Source organism: Syngnathoides biaculeatus, chromosome 8 (assembly GCF_019802595.1).
Source record: "Syngnathoides biaculeatus isolate LvHL_M chromosome 8, ASM1980259v1, whole genome shotgun sequence".
Classification (NCBI taxonomy): domain Eukaryota; kingdom Metazoa; phylum Chordata; class Actinopteri; order Syngnathiformes; family Syngnathidae; genus Syngnathoides; species Syngnathoides biaculeatus.
The window spans coordinates 27,094,852-27,116,000 of record NC_084647.1 but is presented as its reverse complement, the minus strand read 5'-3'; the positions used below and the strand labels follow the sequence as shown (position 1 = coordinate 27,116,000).

At 38.6% G+C, this 21,149-nt stretch overlaps 1 protein-coding gene and 1 pseudogene across 6 annotated transcripts in view; one reads left to right on the top strand and one right to left on the bottom strand.

Annotated features, from left to right (window-relative positions):
* grik4 (glutamate receptor, ionotropic, kainate 4) overlaps nt 1-19,252 on the bottom strand; it is a 255,732-nt gene extending 236,480 nt beyond the window's left edge. For 3 of the 6 annotated variants that reach the window (XM_061827585.1, XM_061827587.1, XM_061827589.1), the window contains exons 1-2: nt 17,182-17,499; nt 10,842-10,975 (exon numbers count right to left, since the gene is read on the bottom strand). In XM_061827585.1, coding sequence (XP_061683569.1) covers nt 10,842-10,923 — 82 coding nt within the window. In that variant the 5' untranslated portion in view covers nt 10,924-10,975; nt 17,182-17,499. Of the gene's footprint in view, nt 1-10,704; nt 10,741-10,841; nt 10,976-17,181; nt 17,500-19,123 lie in introns of those variants that run through there. The other 3 variants (XM_061827586.1, XM_061827588.1, XM_061827590.1) reach the window with 3 other exon arrangements.
* Nucleotides 19,253-20,725: 1,473 nt separating this feature from the next.
* Nucleotides 20,726-20,844, top strand: LOC133505439 (5S ribosomal RNA; annotated as a pseudogene).
* Nucleotides 20,845-21,149: the final 305 nt, after the last annotated feature.

Sequence of the window (21,149 nt, the reverse complement as noted above, 5' to 3'; positions counted from 1 at the left end):
TTTAAAAGTATGTTTTTAAACTGAATCTTTTTTTCATGTTAAGTGTTAATGTTAATATTCAAACTTGGCAGGTATTAGATATGTTACTGTAGTTTAATGAAAACCTGAGGGAGAGGGTGGAAATCACAATTATTTTTTTTCATAATTAACCAGTGGCAAGGAAAACAATGAGATTTATGTGGCTGGTCTCAATAAGCCGGTGGCTGACTTGAGAAATTGACTATTTGCTACTGCTTCTGCTGCTGCTGACTGACTGCTTTGTATTGGCAAAGCAGTATGAGTCATATCAGTATTGGTCTCCACCACCTCCCGATTTCAATTTCAATAACCCTCGCTGCATGTGTTTGCTCCTTTGGGCACATACGGAGTTTGTGTGCGGCATAAACAACATGCATCTCTTGACACTAGCTTGGTAAAACATTTTGAGAATAGGCTACTTTGATTTTTTTTTTCCGAGTAATGGCTCACATGCAGTATCCTGTCAAGGGGATGATGAAAAAGTAAACAAGGGGAAAGGAAATGTTAGGAAGCTCAGCAAAAAGTGACCCACTGGCATTTACTCCAGGGATGTACATGATATTTGACATGCAGGACGAAAACCAACACAGAACATTCTGTTTTCAGGATCTAGCTGATTTAAGACATTGGGTGGGGACTTGTATACGCGATGGGATGGTATTAAGTTAGCGAGCTCTTCCTCCACGGAGAATCTCTACAATGGCCTCACGAGGCTTTACCTTCATCTGTACATCTATCACAAGACAAACTCTAAACCACCCAGACAGTTCCACTGATGTCAGCCTCGGGATCTTGAGCAAACATAGCACAGGTGCAGATTTTGTAACACAGGAAATGGAGCAAATTGAATATAGCCCACTAAAAATCCTTGAACACGTGCTCCCAAAGTGTGCAGAGCAAAGCAGAAAAAAAGGGGATTTGCCAGTCTTTTGTCTGATGAGTATGCACTCTGTGCCACAAGGTGCTTTACAGCAGCTTCTTAAGAAATAATATCTAAACAAAGCTGGAAGCTCCGTTCACCTTGCTTCAGGTTTGCGCTGGGTGTGTCTATTGGGCAAGGAAGGTAGAATTTTTCACTCAAAGTGAATATGTGTATGTCCCTGCATTTTTTTCCTAAGGAAAAACAATCGATATATCCAGACATTGATCCATTTTTGATACTATTTGTCATGTTCAAGGTCACGGGCAAGTTGTTTTACCTCAATACAATACATAAGACAGCATAAAATGATTGTCTTCAACTTCACAGTTTCAGTAAAAGAAAAATGGTAACTGGTAACTTTGAACATATAACTATAGTTAAGGTAAGGTAAAGTAAAACCATGTTTCCATATAACCTCAGTGTTGTGAAAGGTGGAGTTTGCGGTTTAAAAAGAAACAATTTGTCATATATTGTACTGTAAAACTGTCTTTATGACCTGACATTAGACTTATTTAAAAAAAAAATGTTTTGAAACATCACCCCTCTCTGTCCCCATCAAATGCCTCAAATTTAATGTGAATTATTAGTTAAAAAAACTTTGGGAAGACAGGACAAAAATAGCCAAAAAGAAAATGCATGACAGAATGGTCTCTCAATCATTTGATCTCATGCACCTTGCATATGGAGGATCGTGGGGACAAGCACAGTCCCTCATAAATGGAGAATTTTATGCTGTCTTGGCGGATTTTTTAAATGAAGTTGGCACAAAAAGTCAAACAAAATACAACATCAAAGTGGGCCAGCGGAGGCCAAGGCGGAAACTTTCCACCATTGCTGGTCCTTTTTGAATCAATTTAAATGTAGAATGTGCTTATGTTTGCGTTATAAAGTTGTAATTTAAAAATATTTTTTTTGTCACTCTGTTTAATTGAAGTCAATTTTCAGGATGTTGTCTCACCATTTATTTTATTCAATTCAAGTGTAGTACATTCCCAAGGTACCTGTTTCCGTGCGACAAAATAAGAAAACTATGTAGAATTATTCTTGATATCAGATCGGATGGTTATTGGCATCAAGATTGGAAGTGAAAAAGTTGGATCGGGACATCCCAAAATGTTGTTATATTGCAGAGGCTGTTGTTACATGTTATTTGACTAGGTCAAATGGAGCTAAGCAGTCATATGATTCCACAGTCTCTGTGACACAGTGCGAGCCAGGATTATTTCAAAGTCTTTTTTGTGAAACATGTTAGAAATCTAGCAGCTTGGTGGATCAGCTGGTAAAGCGTTGGACTCACTGTTCTGAGATACCGGGTTCGCATGTTCCCCCCGTGCCTGCGTGGGTTTGCTTCGGGCACTCCGGTTTCCTCCCACAACCCAATAACATGGAACGTTAATTGATTGGACACTCTAAATTGCCCCTGGGTGTGATTGTGAGTGCGGCTGTTTGTCTCCATGTGCCCTGCAATTGGCTGGCAACCAGTTCAGAGTGTACCCTGCCTCCTTGCCCATTGACACCTGGGAGGGGCTTCAGCATGCTCTGTGACCCTTGTGGGGATAAACGAAAAGAACATAGATTGATGGATGTTAGAAATCTATATTTACCTAAAAAATGGCACCCCGAGTAGAGACAGTCCAATAGAAAATGGATGGATGACTACAAAAATGCACAGCTACAGTATGTCATCTTGTCATCTGTTTACCTAAAAATGGCTATATTTCTGCCAACAAGAATGCCACTTTTCCAACTTGAGAATACGTACTCGGTTTCGTTAGTATTTTTATTAATGTAATTGCTCCCCGATGAGCATATTTTGTGACCATTTCTTGTGGTTGAATTTCAGTTTGCTTGTTATTTCACGAAGCACGAAAGCATTGAAGCATTCTTTTTTTTAAGGGAGATTGTTGGTCAATATCAGAAGTTGTAGACACCATTTTTTCATTCATGTGTAGTTGACGGTCATACTTTGATTAAATGTTACAAATCAGAAGTTGCTCTGTACTTTTTTTTTCTTCAGTGAGTAATTATTTGGAGTACTACTTTTATTGGAGTCATGTTATTCCAAAGTAATAAAACTCTTGTGTACATCTTCCAGCCACTCTACCTACCTCTATTTATTGTCAACCATCATCTCAAAACATTACATTCATAATCCAAGGCTATCGAAGCTTGGCTCATTAAAAGTGGCAAAGATCAGCTTCACACATACACAGACAACACACACACACGCAAAAGCCTCCAACGTGAAAGTACTCACTCATATTAATGCATAAGGGCAGATTGGATTTACTCTCATTGGTGCACTGACTTGATGAATACAGATGCATCTGAACTACATACTCAAATCTGAAGTGTATGTATATAATCACTCTAAGGTGGTTTTTGATCAGATCTGATGAAATGATGACAGAAATGCCTCATCAGTTTCAAGTATTCTTAAAGATGATTCAGCATATATTGAATAAGTTTTATGATAGAACCATCTTTTTTACTCAAAATGCACAGGTCATCGGTACACAGAGGTTCACAATCTATAATACATATCTGTCCAAGGGCTTCAAAGAGGGGTGAAGCAATGTAGCGCTTTGTATTCAAATGTGCGTCTTTTCAGCAAAAGGTGCAAGATAAACAAATGGGCAGAGATCACAAGACAGGACACGCACAGGATTTACATTTCTCAGCTGTCTCTTTAGCTCTCCGGATCGATAAGAGAGCTGAAATGATTCTGCCAAGGAATATGATCGGTGCTGTGACCCATTTTGTTCGTGTGACGACAACAAGCCTCTCAAGAAGACGAGGCAGAGAAAGATTGGGAATAAATGGGCAAGTGAAACTAACAAATACAGACAGCTTGGCCCTCGATGTTTCCCGGAGGACTTAATCATGAAAAATGTTTTTCCAACAAATGTCAGTGGCAGTGAAAATAGTCGGGTCTCAAACGTTCCCTGGCTGCCCTTTTGCATAACTCATTTCTTGTATATGGTGAAATGTGGAATGTGGAATGGATGGATTTATTCCTCATCAGTAACATAACATGAATAGAATGATTCCGTACTCAGTGATTTTAGAGTCCTGTATCCACTTGTTGTGATTGTCCAATGAAAATACTGGACAGTGTTCCTGTACAAAAATCCATCCATCCCTTTTCCAAGCTGCTTATCCTCACAAGGGTCGTGAGAGTGCTGAAGCCTATCCGAGCTATTATCGGGCAGGATGCTGGGTACACCCTGAACTGGTTGCCACATTACATTGACAAATCATGCTGCTGTGGTGACTCCTAATGGGATAGGCTGAAATTTCTGGGCTCGCTGTGGACGTGCCAGTTATGTGTACAGTATGAAGTGTGTCAAAAAAAGGACTGGTGTCATAAACACAAACTACAACCGACCAGTTTTCTCCTTAATTGTGAGCCAGATGGTCAAGCAGTACGTTTACACACAGAGTTGTGACAGTATTACTTGTGGCTGCTTCAACATCGACAACGCGTCTGTTCACATTGCTCTGAGCATTCGACAGTTCCTGGCAGAGAAGAAAATTGCAGTGCTGGGGCAACCTCCTGATTGCAGAAGAATCCTTCCAGGAGTGAATAAGGACATTACAGAGAAGACTGTGAAAGTGTGTTGTTGTACTCCAGTGGGGGATTACTTCAAAGGGGAGAATTTATCATTTAGATTTGAAATATATCTTTTGGGACACCAGTCCTGGTAAATTTCTGACATACCTTGTATCGCTTCCTCTGACTATCAAAAAATTAAAATGTAAGAATAAGATGATGTGTACATTGATGTGGTTTTGGTTTTTGGTGCTAAAAATGTCCATTTCTTCTTTGCTCCTTGTTATCAAAAATGTTTTAAATTGAAGGAGACAGTGTCATTCTATGAAGCAACACTCAGCAGACATACGGTATTCAAAAGAATAACCTATTACTCTCCTGTTATGTTTCTCTCAGCGGGTAACTAGTAGCTGGTAAGCAGAGGAAGGTGTCTGAGTGTGATTTGTTATTGGATGACAGTGAGTGATGAGGTCGACTGGAAGGAGGAAGAGGAGCCTGTCGCCCTGTGTCTGTGGGATGAAGGTTTGAACATTAGCTAGATGTTTTCTTTTTGGTGTTGTTACAGAGAAAATGTAAATTTTATTTACACAAAGTTGGTGTTATTCATCCACTGCTTGTGTTCAGTTCATCGTGTAAACAGGCACTACCGTATATTCCCTACCTGTTCTCTGTTCTAGGAGGATATTTGACACATCGCCTGTGTGAGCATTTAGGCAATTTGTCAGCTACCTTTAGCAGATGTGGGCTCAGATAGGTGAGCTTATCACTTGTACTTTTTATATTTGAGGATACACGTGTATACTTTGAAAGTCATCATGGTACCAGTCTCATATTTGGTGAAATATTTCCATACGTTTGACAACCCCTGCTAGTTTACTGCACAGATTGATCGATTACCCAACGCTTTCCAAATAAATTTGTGTCGTTCACCCCAAAATATGACAAGTGATTAATCGACTTCAAACTATAATTGGGATCGTATAGTGGTAATGTTGACATGACTCAACCCCTCCGGATCAATCCATTCATTTTCCATACAGCTTTTCTTCACTATCCCCGCTAACTCTGGGCAGGAGGCAGGGTACAGCCTGAATTAATCGCTCGCCATAACATGACACATAACAATAGCTAAAGATGATTGTTCAGCGACAACATGGGAGAGACTCACGTAATGCTGGCTTTTTATCAGATGACAGTAATATCTAATATACCTAATATCATCTAATATCATGATTGCACTCCACTTCATAAAAGCAAATGATTTCCAAAGAGAAAGCCCACCACTTGTAGCTCAAATTACAAAGCAGCACTTAAAGCTATTGAGACGAGGTCACCTTCAACAGCGATGAAGTGTCACGCTCAGGTTAATGCGTGTGTAATATATATCCTAATAATATAACGCTCTTAATGTCATCTTTTGCCACCGAAGTTTTTAAAGATATGTTTCTTTCATAGGATCTTATTCAATTTATTACAAAGGTTGAAGTATGAATGGCGTTGGTAGCACATCTTTCTTGATATTGATTTTTAAGATACCTCGAAGGAAATCGTTCTTTTCTAACATAGGGTGGTGGTTTGGAATTCTCTCATCATATTCTGTAATGATGCTTTCCATTTAACTTTTTATCAGGTAAAATGGAATTCTTTAATGAGGTTTTTCCTCTTTCATCAGTTTTTGATTTTGATGAATAATTTGCGTCCTATTGCTGATAGTTTTGTTTTAAACTCATATTTACTGTGAAAAAAGTGCTTGAACTAATGGCAGCATTAGCAGTTTCACTAAGCTTAACCATAACCATTGTCATCAAAGATATTAGAGAAATTAAGGCAAGACAACTTCATTCGCAAAGCACAACTCATACATGAGGCAATACAAGGTCCTTGACATTACCTTGTCCAAGAGTTTAGCAAAATAAAAACTGGAACGCAGCCTCACCGAGTTTAGTCCTGACAATAGACACCAGCAAGATACCACTCCTGAGGTTCTTAAAGCCTCAGAATGTCTAATAAATCAGAGATGTACTTTAGTGCTTGACCATGAAGAGACAGATACAAGCTTTACTTTTTTTAAAGTCAATTTTCTGAGCAACAGAAAGCTGGTGCAGGGACCTGAGCCCTGGGCTACTATGGTCATATTCTGGTTCTTGTGAGGACTCGAGAAGTAGCATTCAGGATTCAGCTGTTTTAGAGCTCATTTAGGAAACACAGGGAGCAGGACATTATAGTAGTCTAACCTGCTGGTGACAAATGCATGGATTAGTCTTTTTAAGACGTTTAGTCACCACTCCTTTAATTTTGGCAATGTTTTTAAGATGGGGAAAAAAGTTGCTGATGTCATTGTTATAATGTGGCTCTTCAATTCATGTCTGAGTCAAGTATTACCACCAGGTTTCTGACTTGATTAGATCTTAGAAACAGTGTGACTGGTTACACTTTTTTTTTTCCTGCCGCCCAGAAAATCATTTCAGTGTTGTTTGAGTTTAGCTGGAGAAAATAGTTTTGCAACAATATACGGATCTGTTTGATGCAGTTAGAGTGAATCCACAGGCCTGTGTTCACCTGGCATTAGTGACAAGTACTGTACATCAACTGGACCCTCCTTAGTTGTGTATTTCCACTTTACAGTATGTGCATGTTGGCTATCTTAGTGCAAGCATTAACACATTGAAAAATAGGGTCCTAGGATTGCCCCATGGGGAAATCCCACCACATCACCTTTTGGTCTGAGACATAGTTACCAATGTATACAAATGTGATTGATGTAAGATGATCATGGCCTGTGTTTTTGTTATCTTCATTAGATTTAGTTTGTCTTGTTTTTTTCTAGTTTTCTTGTGTGCTCCTTTAATTATTGCGTCCACCTGTTCTTGCCAGCCCCTTCTACCTGATGTCAACCTGTCAGCTCCTTGTACTCACTAATGATTGTGGACATATTCTCAGTTGTCTCGTCAGTTTAGCTCTATTTAGGTTTTTGGTTTCTTCCACTCCAAGTAGTTCATTGTCAAATGCCATTTGTTGTTCTCAGTCAGTTCCCTAGTCATGTCCTCCTTCCTTTGGTACTGAGTTATTCCAAGTGGTTTGCTTGTTAATTTGAATCTTTTTATTAAAACTTGAATTTTTTGCATTTTCCTCCGCGATTCCTGTTCGGATATGTTTTTTTTTTTTTTTTACAAATTACAAATCACAAATTATGTCAAATTACAGTAAATCCCTTTCTAGTTTCCTGTATTCTTGCCTTGCCACCCTGTTTCCATCCACTTGGGTCCACCACCCTTTTTCCCTTGCATGATTGCCAAACCTAACAATAAGAATGAAAAGAAATACATCTATTGTGGTTTGTGCTAATATGTATTTATATTCAGAGGTATATGGCTTGCCATGCATTCAACCAGCCAAAGTTTGAGCTGCACTGTATTTGTTTACAGAATAAACTAGTGTGAACAATTCAATCACAGTTCTTGCCACTTTCCCACTATGTTCCATGTGGGAAATTTGTTATGCCTCTATTTAACAGAAAAATTACAATAGGAAAGTCTAATTTTTTTGTACTAGGTGTTCGCGACCCACCAGTTGAGAATCACTTTTTTAAGATGTCATTACATACAGTGTCATTAAAGATGATAGATGTTTTACTATGGTGACATTTCTAGGATTATGCGAAAAAAAAAGTTTTCTTTTTTTTAAATCAGAACAAATTGGAGATCCACCAGGAAGTTCCACTGTATACTATACGGTATTAGAATATTGCTTGTCTTCTGTAATGATTAATCATAGAACTATGTCTCAATCACTTAATCCTTCACTTCCTTAAACCCATTTTCCAGATTATTCCATGGCCTTGAATGCGGCCAAGTGGCAGTAAATCCAAAATTTGTCATTTTCTATACAATGACGACGCTCATCTATCTAATTTGGCAACAAATGTCAATTTCAAATGTGTCGTGCCAAATGCGCAGCAGGGATGGATTGAACTTGAGGTTGGCAGGTCCTGCTGGGGAATGTGAATGATGGGTGGGAGGCTGGTTTTGGCCCTGCTACATTCAGTGAATGCCAGACACTGACATTATGCCAGCCAGCCAGGCAGGCAGGCAGGCAGCACTCACGGGTCGGTCATGTTAAGTAGCACCTCCAGGAGCACAAATGGCAGAGATTTGAGCTGATGTTGGTTTGAATATGTTTATGAGTCTTTGCATTGTGTGCACATTCAATCACACAGATGTGCAACCACAACACCTGAACACCAGCTGTGTGTATTACATGAGAGGAGAAGAAAAAACTGCCCCGCTTCTTAATTATCCATCAATAATGCAACTCAGATAAACATACACAATCAGCGCTTTTGTACATTTCTACAGCAGAGCCGTTAAAGAGCACAGAGGCCTGGTGCATTTTTAAAAATAATAAGGACAACTGATCTAATGCTGGAGGTTTTTTTTTTTGTGTGTGTATATAACTACATTAGCAAGCTCTGCTGTTTGGGGTGTCATGACAAACAAACAAAAACATTCTCTTGAAACAAGATGCTGGTAGGAAGGAAAACTCCAAAGACATCCAAAAATAAGACTTTACATTGTTCAATGGTGACAGTCTGATAACGATTTGGAGCATTGGAGGGAATCAGACAAAAGATAACGATTCTACAGTACTGTATAATCATATTACATTAATGAAATGTTTTCATAATGACGAGATAGGATTTCTCTAGAAAATATGTAGAAGTTTTAAAAAGCGCCTAAAGCCCACCCAAAAAGATTAATCATAAAACATTTTTTTTCCTCCAATTGAAACAGCACTGCGACTGCTCCCAGTCAAGAAAGAGTAAAATGTTTAATGTATGGGTTGAGTTAATGTTCCAACAGACTTATAATATCCACATGGGGATCGTAAGAAGGAATTTTGCATTATTAATGCACTCCCCTCTAACCTGAAAACAACTCTGCTATGGGAGAAGATAATGAGTCACTGGGAAAATTCTAATTCAGTTGGCTGTTCAGGTGTGTCTGTGTGAGTGTGTGTGTCTTTTTTGTCTTTGCACAAGCCTAATGATCTTAAAGATTATATGAGTTACATTGCTTTATGTGGTGTCTTCAAGGACAAGTGTACAATAGTGAAGTTACTTTCTAGCATAACAGAGCTGGTTGTGGTTGTTCAGGGTCGAGTGATATATTACTGCCAAGTCAAGTGATCCTGAAAGAAGTGGTACAAAACACTGGTTCTTTTCTACCTTTTAACTACACACTTTTACAATGGAGTTATATGAAGATACAATGGTTCATGCTGCCAAGATGTGCTCACCTGTTCAGATTTTTAGGATTATGGGTTAACGGATTATTGAGTGAATTTGTTGTTTGAAGTGGTTTGCCAGCAATCGGGCAGCACAGTGGAGCAACTGTAGAGCTTTGGCGTCACAGTTTTGAGGACCGAGGTTCAGATTCTGGCCCCACCTGTTTGGAGTATGCATGTTCTTCCCATACCTCCATGGGTTTTCACTGGGAACTCCAATTTCCTCCCAGATCCCAGAAAACATGCCTTAATTGGAGTTTCTAAATTGCCCTTAGGTGTGATTTTGAGTGCGGGTGTGCCCATGTGCCCTGTGATTGACTGGCAACCAGCTCAGGGTGTACCTCGCCTCACGCCCGATGCTATCTGGGCTAGACTACAAGACTCCTGCGACGCTTGTGAGGATAAGCGGCTCAGGAAATGGAGGGATGGATGAATAACAACAATCCTAGCTATGTGTTTTGTTGCATCCAGATTTAGCACACAGTCTTTTAACTTAATCATGCATGTGTGAATTTTTGCCATTGTTCCTCTGCACACGATTGCTAGAGGAGTAACGGGAGACGTAACAGTTACATAATTACAATATTTCAAAAGGGAATTGTATTCTGCAACAGTTACAGACCAAAATAATGTTCACCATAAAACTGTTTGGGAGCACCATTCAGCATCAGCACTCCAAAAGCTATTATGCAAGCAAGAATTCAGTTTTACACCAAGAAAAACAGACAGCGATATTGTGAATAAAAAAAAAAGAAAGAAATTTAGAAGTACTTTTTTGTGTCGGTAAAAGAACACAAGTTTGTCGATATTTTTACTATATGTTTGCAAAAACACTTTGTTGTTGTGAATAAAAGTGTACTGATCGGAATATAAATCATGTAATCTAAATCTTTTAATGAGCCATGTAATTTCAATGAATGACACTGACCTGATCAAAGTGCACGTCTAGTGTTGCTCACAGTGGTCAAAGGGACCGCTCAGAGGCTTAGAGTGTTTGAAAATGGAAAAAAAAAAAAAAAAAACGGAGCTCCACTTGTTACTGCTAAACTGTAGATTGAGACGTACCTATTCTGAAAGAGAGCGGGCCACCAGAGGTGCTTGTCACCCACATGGCTAAGAAGAGCAAAAGTGCCCAGGCTGTGAGCATCTTCTATGACTCCTCATGGGTCCTGCCCCGGGGGTGCCCCAGTCACAGCCACCTGGAAGACACAAAACACAGCAAAATGAGAGAGAACAGGTATGGAGAGGGATGCGTCATGACATTCTAATTAAGTTGCTGGAAGCTAAGCATCTGTTAAGCTCAATTCCAAACTGTGGCGTAGTGCAAACCTTTTCCAAATGTGTTTGTCATCTCTGTGTGTCTCTTGTTGCATGCTGGGAAGCTATTAGTGAGAGTGTGAAACGGCTGCCAGCTCCACCTGAGATCTGCAACACGACGGTTAATTTTATTTTAATCGATTTATCTGGCTGCACAAAGCTGTATTAAAGCTCAGATTTCATGCAGCGTAAACCAATGACCTGAAGCATTTTAGTATTTTTTCAATTTCAACCTCCATGCTACTGTGCTGTGGATAAAATGCATCCAAACGTAGGATTGTTACTATTCCAGTATTTTCCACTGAGCTAGCAGCATGCCAATGGGTCACATATACACTGGTGGCTGGAGATACAAGATTAATTAATTCTGTGACCACTCACTTATACCTTTCCCCGTTGAAATGACAAGATTTGCCTTTAATCTGTTCCAGCCACCCAAAAACCCAACCACAATGTTTGTAATGGGGGGTTCAGTATCAATCTCAATGTGAATATGTTATGATTCCGAAATGCATTCAAAGATCTTCATTTTGAGGTGATCGTCAATATTCTTGTGTTGCCCACTGACTTAGCAGTGGAGGTCACGATTCCTCAGAAAGAATCGGCTTTTTTGGCCAAATGTGTAAAAACACACAAGGAATTTTTCTCCGGCAGTCAGTGCTGCCCTGGTACGACATGCAGAAGAAAGAACAAGGAACAACAGAGCAACAAGATGAAGAGACATTTCATTTTATAGGAACTATTCCTTATGAAATGTGCACGATGTAATATCTACACATTTAAGTGTGTCAATTGTGCAAAGGGAGCAGTTTAAAGTGACGAATCGCGCGGTCCGCAATATAAAAAAATATAAACTAATTACATAGATATAAAAAAAGGAATCCAATATATAAATAAATAATATATATATATATATATATATATATATATATATATATATATATATATATATATATATATATATATATATATATATATTACTAATAGTGATTGTCCAGCAGGATGTGAGTGAGTGTTCTAACATGGCACAAGGCAGAAAAATAGAAGGTTTGCTGATCAAGAATTTAATGACTTAATTGCCAGAGCGAAAAAACTGTTCGAATGCCTGCTACTTTTGATTTTCATTGATCCGTAGAGTTTTCCCAACGGAAAGAGCTGGAAGAGCTGGTGGCCAGGATGTGGAGGGACAAAAAGGATCCTGCCTGTTCTGGACCTAGTTCGCGTTGCATGAAAGTCCTCGATAGTGGGTAGCGTGGTGCTGACAATCCGTTCACCGGTTTTAATTGTTCATTGCAGTATGAGTTTGTACTTTTTTATGGTGGCCCCAAACCAGACTGTGATGGAGGTACACAGTACTGATTGGATCACCGCTGTGTAGAACTGTCTCAGCAGCTCTTGTGACAGGCCGTGCTTCCTCCGAAGCCGCAAAAAATACATCCTTTACTGGGCCTTTTTGAGGGTGGAGTTGATGTTCGTCTCTCACTTCAGGTCTTCTGAGACTGCAATTTCCAAGAACTTGAAGGTCTCGACGGTTGACACAAGACATTTAGACAGCGTGGGGGCAGTTGTGGTGGAGGATGCCTCCTGAAGTCCACAATCATCTCCACAGTCTTTAGAGTGTTCAACATCAGGTTGTGTTGACCACACCAAAGCTCCAGTCTTGCCACTTCCCGCCGATACGGAGACTCGTTACCGTCTTTCATGAGGCCGATGACTGTGGTGTCATCTGGAAACTTCAGGAGTTTGACAATTGGATGCCAGGAGGTGCAGCTGCAGTAATATTAGTCTTCACAGAGAATAAATAATATATATACCTTTGTGCATTGTTTTATTCTTAGTCAACGTGTTTTACCATCCTTTGTTTTAAAATATTTGATGACCTGCATAAAGGGTTACGATAAAGCTACATCGAAAGAGACACCGAAGCTATTCATAAGCCCGTCGATGGCAACGTGTAATTTATTTGACAAACTTCTATTGGGAGTGGTAATAAAGAGTTTCAACTCTCTTTTTGAACAATAGTTCACTATCTGCCAAACTGCTGATTATTCTGAAATGAGTTCAGTTCTTACCACTATCCAACACTTGTATATCTAGTTTTGTAAAAGGAAGAAGAAGAAAAAAAATGGCCCATGTCTTAAAAACTTGAGTCACTTGTATTGCAAGACTTTACTGTGCATAATTAATGACTGGAGTTCAAATCTGAAATCCCATCCACTACGCTACGTAGATAGAAGAATCAAATGACTGTTTAAGATGTCTTCCTCAAGGTTAAAAAGTATGACACCCTGTCAAATGTATACAAACGAATGACTCCTAAAAGGTAGATTGCTCAATGCTTTGTCGAGCCGTCCCAGTTTTTGTTAACCGATCAAAATATTTTGCTGTACTTTCTAGGCAGTTAATTTTAGGAGAAAGGCTTTGAAGAAAAATGTTGCGAGGTTGAAAGAGGTTGAAACAGCTCAAACAGCGGTTGCAAAGCTGAACGATGCAAAAGAAGTTGGTTGTCAGATGTAAAGCTAATGAGGCACATTCGGAAGGCAAGGACATCGAGTCCCTTGTTATCATTTATGTCCACAACAATAAAAGGGTTTTTATTTACACTCACAATAACACTGAAGGAAGGAGTTTTGACATGTGAAGCGCTGGTTGTCGATAAAAAAAGCAAATAAATGGCTGTTTGTTTAGTTTTCTTTAAACAACCATTAAAGGTTCCTGTGTATTAGAAAGCTTATGAAGGTCATAGTGAGCATCATTCTATTTATAAGTAATCAATATATGTGTTGTATTTTATATATATGTTTTGATTTATGCATCTCAATCATGGAAATGCTTGATTGAAATTTGGCTGAAGTATAAATATACTGTAACTATTGCCCAATTTTTAATCAAAATACTTCCTCACAGGTGGCGCAGCCGTAAAGCGTCGGCCCACATTAAACTAGACACAAAACTCAGATATTTAATTTCACACTCAGTTATGAGACACACGCAGTACAATATATGTTACAGAACTGATTTTGTGCATTTCAATTTGTCTCATATATAACGATGATTAAACTGTACGCTCAATAATATTGTATAGCAATGCATTATGACATACAAGATACATACATTCGGCAAGGATGAATCAAAGCACTAACACTAGCAATCCCTTTCTGAGGAGTGCAAGCATAACTCATGAAGCCATAAATTGTGTGTGTTTTAATTAATATATATTACAACAATAGTAGATAAAAAAAGATGCAATACAGTAGAGACTCGATGGTTGAAGCAAATATGTTCCAGGACACTGGATGCCAAAGTTGTCCATAAAAAAATAATGGGCATTGAATTAATCAATTCATCCAGGTCCATCTGCCACATCATAAAACCTTTATTAACTGGAGACACCATGTTTTAAGATGCATTTGGACATTATTAACCATATGGAAAAATGTGTTGGTCATATTAAAAAAGGCTGAAACAATAAAACACTCCCTGCTCTCTTAACTTTGCCTTACCGTAGTAATAGACGCTTTGATTATTTTTTCATCAATTGGGTGTCGCGAAAGCAGGTGTCCCCCACGCACTTCCAGTACCTGTCCCGTAATTGCTACATTTTCAGAGTAAAGTTGCGCATTCACCGGTGATTAGGGTTTTTAGGTCAAACCCAGCCAATCAAGTGGCTGTCTTGTGATAGAGATGTGGGGGGGAGGGCATAGCCAGGTGGCTACTATTTGGGAGTTTACATGTTAACACTAGAACTCCCAGAAAAATGAACTACAACAATCTCATTGTTTTGAATGTACTTAAATCATTCATGGGCAGTGTGGCAATTTTTTGCCTTATTGAGAAAAAAGTCTCCTAACAGGCCACAAACAAGGAAATAACACTTCTTTTTCATTTATGGTGAAGTTATATGATAACTTTACTAATTCATAATCTCGTCCCAAAAATGGGATACTGCTCGCGAGAGGGTACTTGGGTTTTCTTAGTAGATCATCCCAAAAACCAGAATCAGATTAAAACACTTAAATATTTTGATATACTGAAGGATATAATGTGTGAAAATCATGATGTCCCAAAAATGGGACACTGCCTACAAATGGGTTAATGTACCTTAGGTCCATAGACTTTTTCTATTGCTCCGACTCTGGCCAATAAATCTGATTCTGATTCTTCTTTCCAACACCAATTAGTGAGGCTTCTACATTTTTTAAAATAAATGTCAGAAAAAGCTGAATAAAAAGCAATTGGACCTGACGCCTGGTGTCTTGTTTGGCATGTTACAGTGGTTGAAAGTTAATTTATCTTTAAAAGGAATTTTTCTCAGAATATACCAGAATTTTCATCAAATTAAAAATTGCAAACCTGATGGAAGAGTACACAATCACTTTAGCAAGATACTGAAGGAGCGCCACGTTCGTCTAAGCATTGATTCAGAGATGTTTTCCCACTTTCAGTGTTCCTGGTCCATAACAAAGTAAGTCATTTCAAAGAGGCCAACGAAGGTCAGTGAGGTGCCAGTGACAGCGTGACACAGCACCGCTAATCAAACAGGAGAGTAAAATAAAATAAAAATGCCTCCATGGTGTCAATGTGATCTGTGAAATGCACACAGGATACAGTGAAACCGTGACAACGGCAGGAAACAGGAACAAACAGTCACTATTTTCCCCTTTATCAGGAGGATAAAAGTTATGGGTTTGGACCAGCAGGATAGTTTTAGAAACAAGAGATTAAGGTACCCTTTTTTTTTTTTTTGGTCAACCAATGTGGTCATTCATCTTTGAAGATTCCACCCTTATTGGACCACTGCTGAACATGATTTAAATAGCCGTAAATTAGACTCAAAAGGTTCTACAATTTGGAATGCAATCTAACTTTGTTTAAAGACAAACCACAGCAAAGTACAATTTAAATGAAATTTTCACCGACTTTACCACAGGGAGCATCAAAAGTAGGGCTATCAAACTTGGAGCCCCCGGGCCAGAACCAGCCTGTCAAATGGTGTATAAGTGTAAAACATTGCTGAGCCCATTTTAAAGACATTTCTCAACACAACAGCACCACCAACTAAACCATGTAAACAGTTGTTCAGATGAATTGAACTGTGGAGAGTTACTTTATGTTGTAAATGGTTTTGGAGACAAAACTAAGTGAAGAGGGCATCTTAAAAGAACGTTTACAGTTCCAGTAGTGTGTGACATGCTTTTTTTTTCTACATTCCTCCATAATACTTGTTTTGTTCTGAACTCCACTTCCATGTGACAAATATGCCTAATATACCTGTAGCATTATGACACGAAAAAAAAAATCAAAGATTCTGAATAGACAACTCATTTGCAGTCATTTGGCCACCCTTTGTGATTTGATGCCATGAATGGAAAATTTTAGTTTTAAACATTATATTTAATATATATATACAGTTTTAGTACAGGAAGAAATTATCTCATCATTTGGTTTATATTATTACTCAGTGAAAATCCTTTCCTCAGTAACAGAGTGATCCAGTGCTCCAAATGTATGTTGTGCAGAGAAGCTATGCAGTTCTAATGAGAATCACTCTCGTGTGAGCAGCATGATCGTATATCTCCTTCCTGAGTCGCCAATTTGTCAGGACAATATACGTCCACTGGCAGTCGAGTCCACTCTGAGTGGAATCTGCGTGATGAATGGAGCAAGTAGTTAATCATAGAACACATCTTGTGCTATCGCCATCGCTTGGATCGGCATGAAAAGTATCCGCTGTGTATTCTGTGTGACGAACCCTCAGTGATAAAACAGTCCATCTGCCTTTTGGGTGACGCAACAAAGATGTTTAAGGAGCAGAAAGATATTTTAGCTAGAGTAAAAGTAGTACCTTTCCATTGACCTTTGCACTGAGAAGAATGGAGGAAGAATAGCTATCGAAAGTTACGATGAACTAAGCCCTGTATTATTGTGAAGTTTCGTTGTGATGATACATGTTATGAGACCATGAGTAGTTACAGTATGTAGATTACCAAGTAAAAAAAAATGTTCCAGGGGGTTGAACAAGTAGTAAATGTGTCAACTTTACAATCCACAATAACTATGATACAGTAAGTTGAAATCAATATGTTGCCATTCTCAACAAAGATGTCCCGTTAAACAAAAATGGTGGTCACTTGCTGCAACAAACAGCGGTGCCTCAAGGGTGTGGACATATTTTGCTAAAAGCCAGACCGGTAGCATGGTCACTTGCAAAATATGCAAGTCCATCCGAAAATACAATAAAAGCAGAAGTGCTCTGAAGCCAGCATCTAAAAAGGCATCTGCTAGCACTAGCTGACAAAAAGCCCAATTCCTCGTGTCAGCAATTTCACCTAACTCTCAGTGAAAAGACAGACAGTACAGTAGAGCAGCAGGTTAGACAACAAAACAAAGACAAGTAGATGATGACTAATGCCTCCAAAAACTAGTATTGCACTCAAGCTTTCATCCCACAGACATAAAGCAAGCTTTTTTTTCCTCCTTCCATTCCGCCCACCCCAACTTGCCCATCCAATCACAAGTCACACTGAGACAGATTCACGGTCTCACATACAGTCAGATGTAATGAAACTCTACAGGTTTTATTAGAATACATTGTCGAAAGCATTCCCTCATCGTGTAATTTCAAAAAATTATATGCAGTGGACCCTGAACATCTGTCCAAAAATAGTTTCAATTTGTCACATAAAATGCCGTGGACAAAATCACTGAGTTCAAGAATTGGCCGCTGTTGTTTACCGGCACTACGATATACAATAATACTAAATCCTCCTGTGCCCACTGCCTACATTGCGGTTCATTGCGGGGCTTTTGACATGGTAGCCATATGACGATCCTGAGCCCCTATTAGTCCGCTCTATCAAGTTTCTTTCAAGTCTACTTTTATATAGCCGTGCGACTGACAGGCGACCAGTCCAGGATCTAATCTGCCTTTTGCCCAAAGTCATCTGAGACAGGTTCCAGTGCCCCATGACTCTAACCAGGATAACCAGTCTTAAAAGTAGATGCAATTATATAGTTTAGCGAGTACCTATGTAGTTGTGTTACGTGAATCAGCATTCGAGTTTTACAGGTTCCAACTATCTGCAAGGTCATAAATGTATTTGAATTTGATGAGCTTGAATGACTCAGGGGGGTGGGCCCAGTCCAACCAAGAATGACAAAGGAAGAACATGAGCAGACAAAAATACAGAAAGTGAGTTGACAAGTGAAAGAAATAAAAATGAAAATTTTTTTTCAAGACTCTAAATTGGCTGTAAGTGTGAATGTGAGTATTGGTGCTTGATTATTTATATTTGCCCTGTGATTGGCTGTTGACCAGTTCTCGGTGTACCCAGGCTCTCGCCCGAATATAGCTGGAATTGCCTCCAGCAGGCCCGCAATAAGCAGTATGGAAAATGAATGAATGAATCATTTCTTCATCAATGTCAATTAATTTATCATTACGTTAGTGTTAACTGCAACAAAAAAAATCTGAATTTGAAACGTTGACGTATAACTGATTCTGTTCGGCAGTGGTGGAAAGTAACAATGAACACTTTCCATACTGTCAAAGATACTTATTACCATATTTATGTTTTTACATTTTTAGTTTTTACTTTTTAGTTTTTATTTCTGAAAATAGATCTCTACTTTTTGCAACGATCAAAATATCGTTGATATCCATTCAATGTCGCTTTGATCAAAAGTGATGTATTTGTTGTTTTCATATTTTAAATTACTGATTGAGTTTATCTGTGTGGAGCCAATGTTAAAAAAAAAAAAATCAGCTGTGCAACAATGGGAATGAGAGGCAGTAACAGTAACAGTAAGATCAAGTAAAGCTCCAAGGACCACATAATAGGACTGTCAAAGCATCCAAATATTTCCTCCCAACCTTTTGTTGGAAATCTACACAAAAAAAAGAAATTGCTATAGGAAGGCCACCTCAAGGACTTCAAGATGAGAGCCTCAAATAAAGGGTCTCTTCCAAAAGTAACTGCGCACCAGAAATTCCTTGCAGCTTATTTCATTACGCTCACAAGCGGATTTACCTTGCTTCATTCTTCATGGCAGCTGGATCTGGAAGAGGGGTCTTGTAAGCAATACAGGATGTGTTCATGCCAAGAGTGCATGTTTAGTGCTGCGATTTAAATTACTGCTAAAATTTTGCAGATAATAGCCAGAAGCTTTGCAGATTGTAAGCGTTTTTTCACCCGCAAGAAGGGGAAATGAAAGAAACAAACACAGCTTGGATATAACAATGGTGACGTCAATATCCATCTAAGCATAATTACATATCAGCTGCTTATTCAGGCTGTGTAATCATTTCAGCCTTGAGTGGTCGGGAATGCTATCGGTAAGATTCGAGACATTCCCCTTATATTTAATGAAATAGGGGTAAAATTAAAACAATTGGAACTTTTCCAGAATCCTATACCATCTGAATAAAGAAAAGTAAAGGTAAACACGGGCTACAAAGAGCCAGACCAAGGGGCCATTCAGTAAAACTAGACTTAAATGACTCATAAGCTTCAGGAGAATATAAAGTCATAATACACAGACTGGGTTGGTGGGGAAAGAAGGGAACAATTCGAGAGATTTCCTTTGTTGTGACTTGCTATGAATAGGTAAAGACAGGCAATCATACAGTACTTTGTTGTATTTCATATTCAGTTTGACCCTGAATAGTAAATAGGCAGCAAATTGTGAAACAAAATGTTGGCTACTGTAACATTTTGTCTTTGATTACATTCCAAAAGAAAACCTGAGATAAAATCAGCATTTTTTTTTTTTAAACCCAAATGTTTTGTAAGATGCGATCAGAACAAAGCACTAAATTCCACAGGTAAAGCGGTGCCTTGAGATATGAGTGACCCAACTTATGGGTTTTTCACAATACCAGCCATCACTGGGATGATTTTTTTTTTTTTTTTTTTTTTGCTTTAACTTCCAAGCACAAACTTCGGTCTGGTCCCATAGACGTTCATAATTTACGTAGCCACTCCCACCACACTTCAATTTTACAGCCAGGTTTCTGACCCCAGTCCTGCATGCTTCTTCTCCTGTTGTTTCCTCACAGGAAGCAGCACTACTAAGTACTACTAAGTGACCTCCAACATTTATGGAACCAAGGCACCTATTTTGGAATTTAAAAATAGCCTCATGGCACACGACAAAAAAAACAAAAAACAAAAAAAACAATGGGTCACAAAAAGTGGATACATTAATTACGCTATGTAACTTCTAAGAGAAGAGAATTTTAATTGTTCAGTCTGTCACTTTGCCACCTGCATATATAGATAAACAAACATACATTATTTATTGTAAATACATAATTTTTGGGACAGTTTATGATTTTTTAAAACATTAAGAGAAAACTGTAATTAATGAATTTGCATACTTGCATTTACATGATTATGATTTACAGTAAAAAAAAATCACTGCAATAGTTCAGATTTTTTTGTGACATAATTGTGACGTATTTTTTCCAAACATGAGGTTGAAGCTCGTTGAGGCACAACCTATTAGTTTGTTTGAGATCTTGAAAAGATTACCCATAAATACCATTTTGAACATATAAAAGAAAATTGTTTTGTGAACAATTTCATTCTGATAATTTTGGACTTTTTTTATGCAACATTCTCTTATGTAGGGCTTACGGCCATGCTACCCTGAGAACGCCCGATCTCGTCAGATCTCAGAAGGTAAGCGGGTTTGGCCCTGGTTAGTAGTTGGATGGGAGACCACCTGGCAATACCAGGTACTATAAGCTTCTCTCGTCGGGAAGGGCATCCGGCATAAAAACTGTGCCAAACAAATGTTCGTTCATCTGAGATGACACGCTATGGTGACCCCTAATGGGACAAGCCGAAAGGAAAAGAAGAAGATTCTCTTGTCTAGGTTGTCGTATGAGGCAATACTGTCTCAATTGTTTACATTTGCCTTTAGGGGAACATGTTGTGGTACATGGTTTTCAACAAACTGTAATCATATAATTCAACAAATATTTCCTTATGTTTTTTTCTGAAGAATAATGTGTTTAATTCCAAAATAATTATGGTTTTAATCCACTTTTTT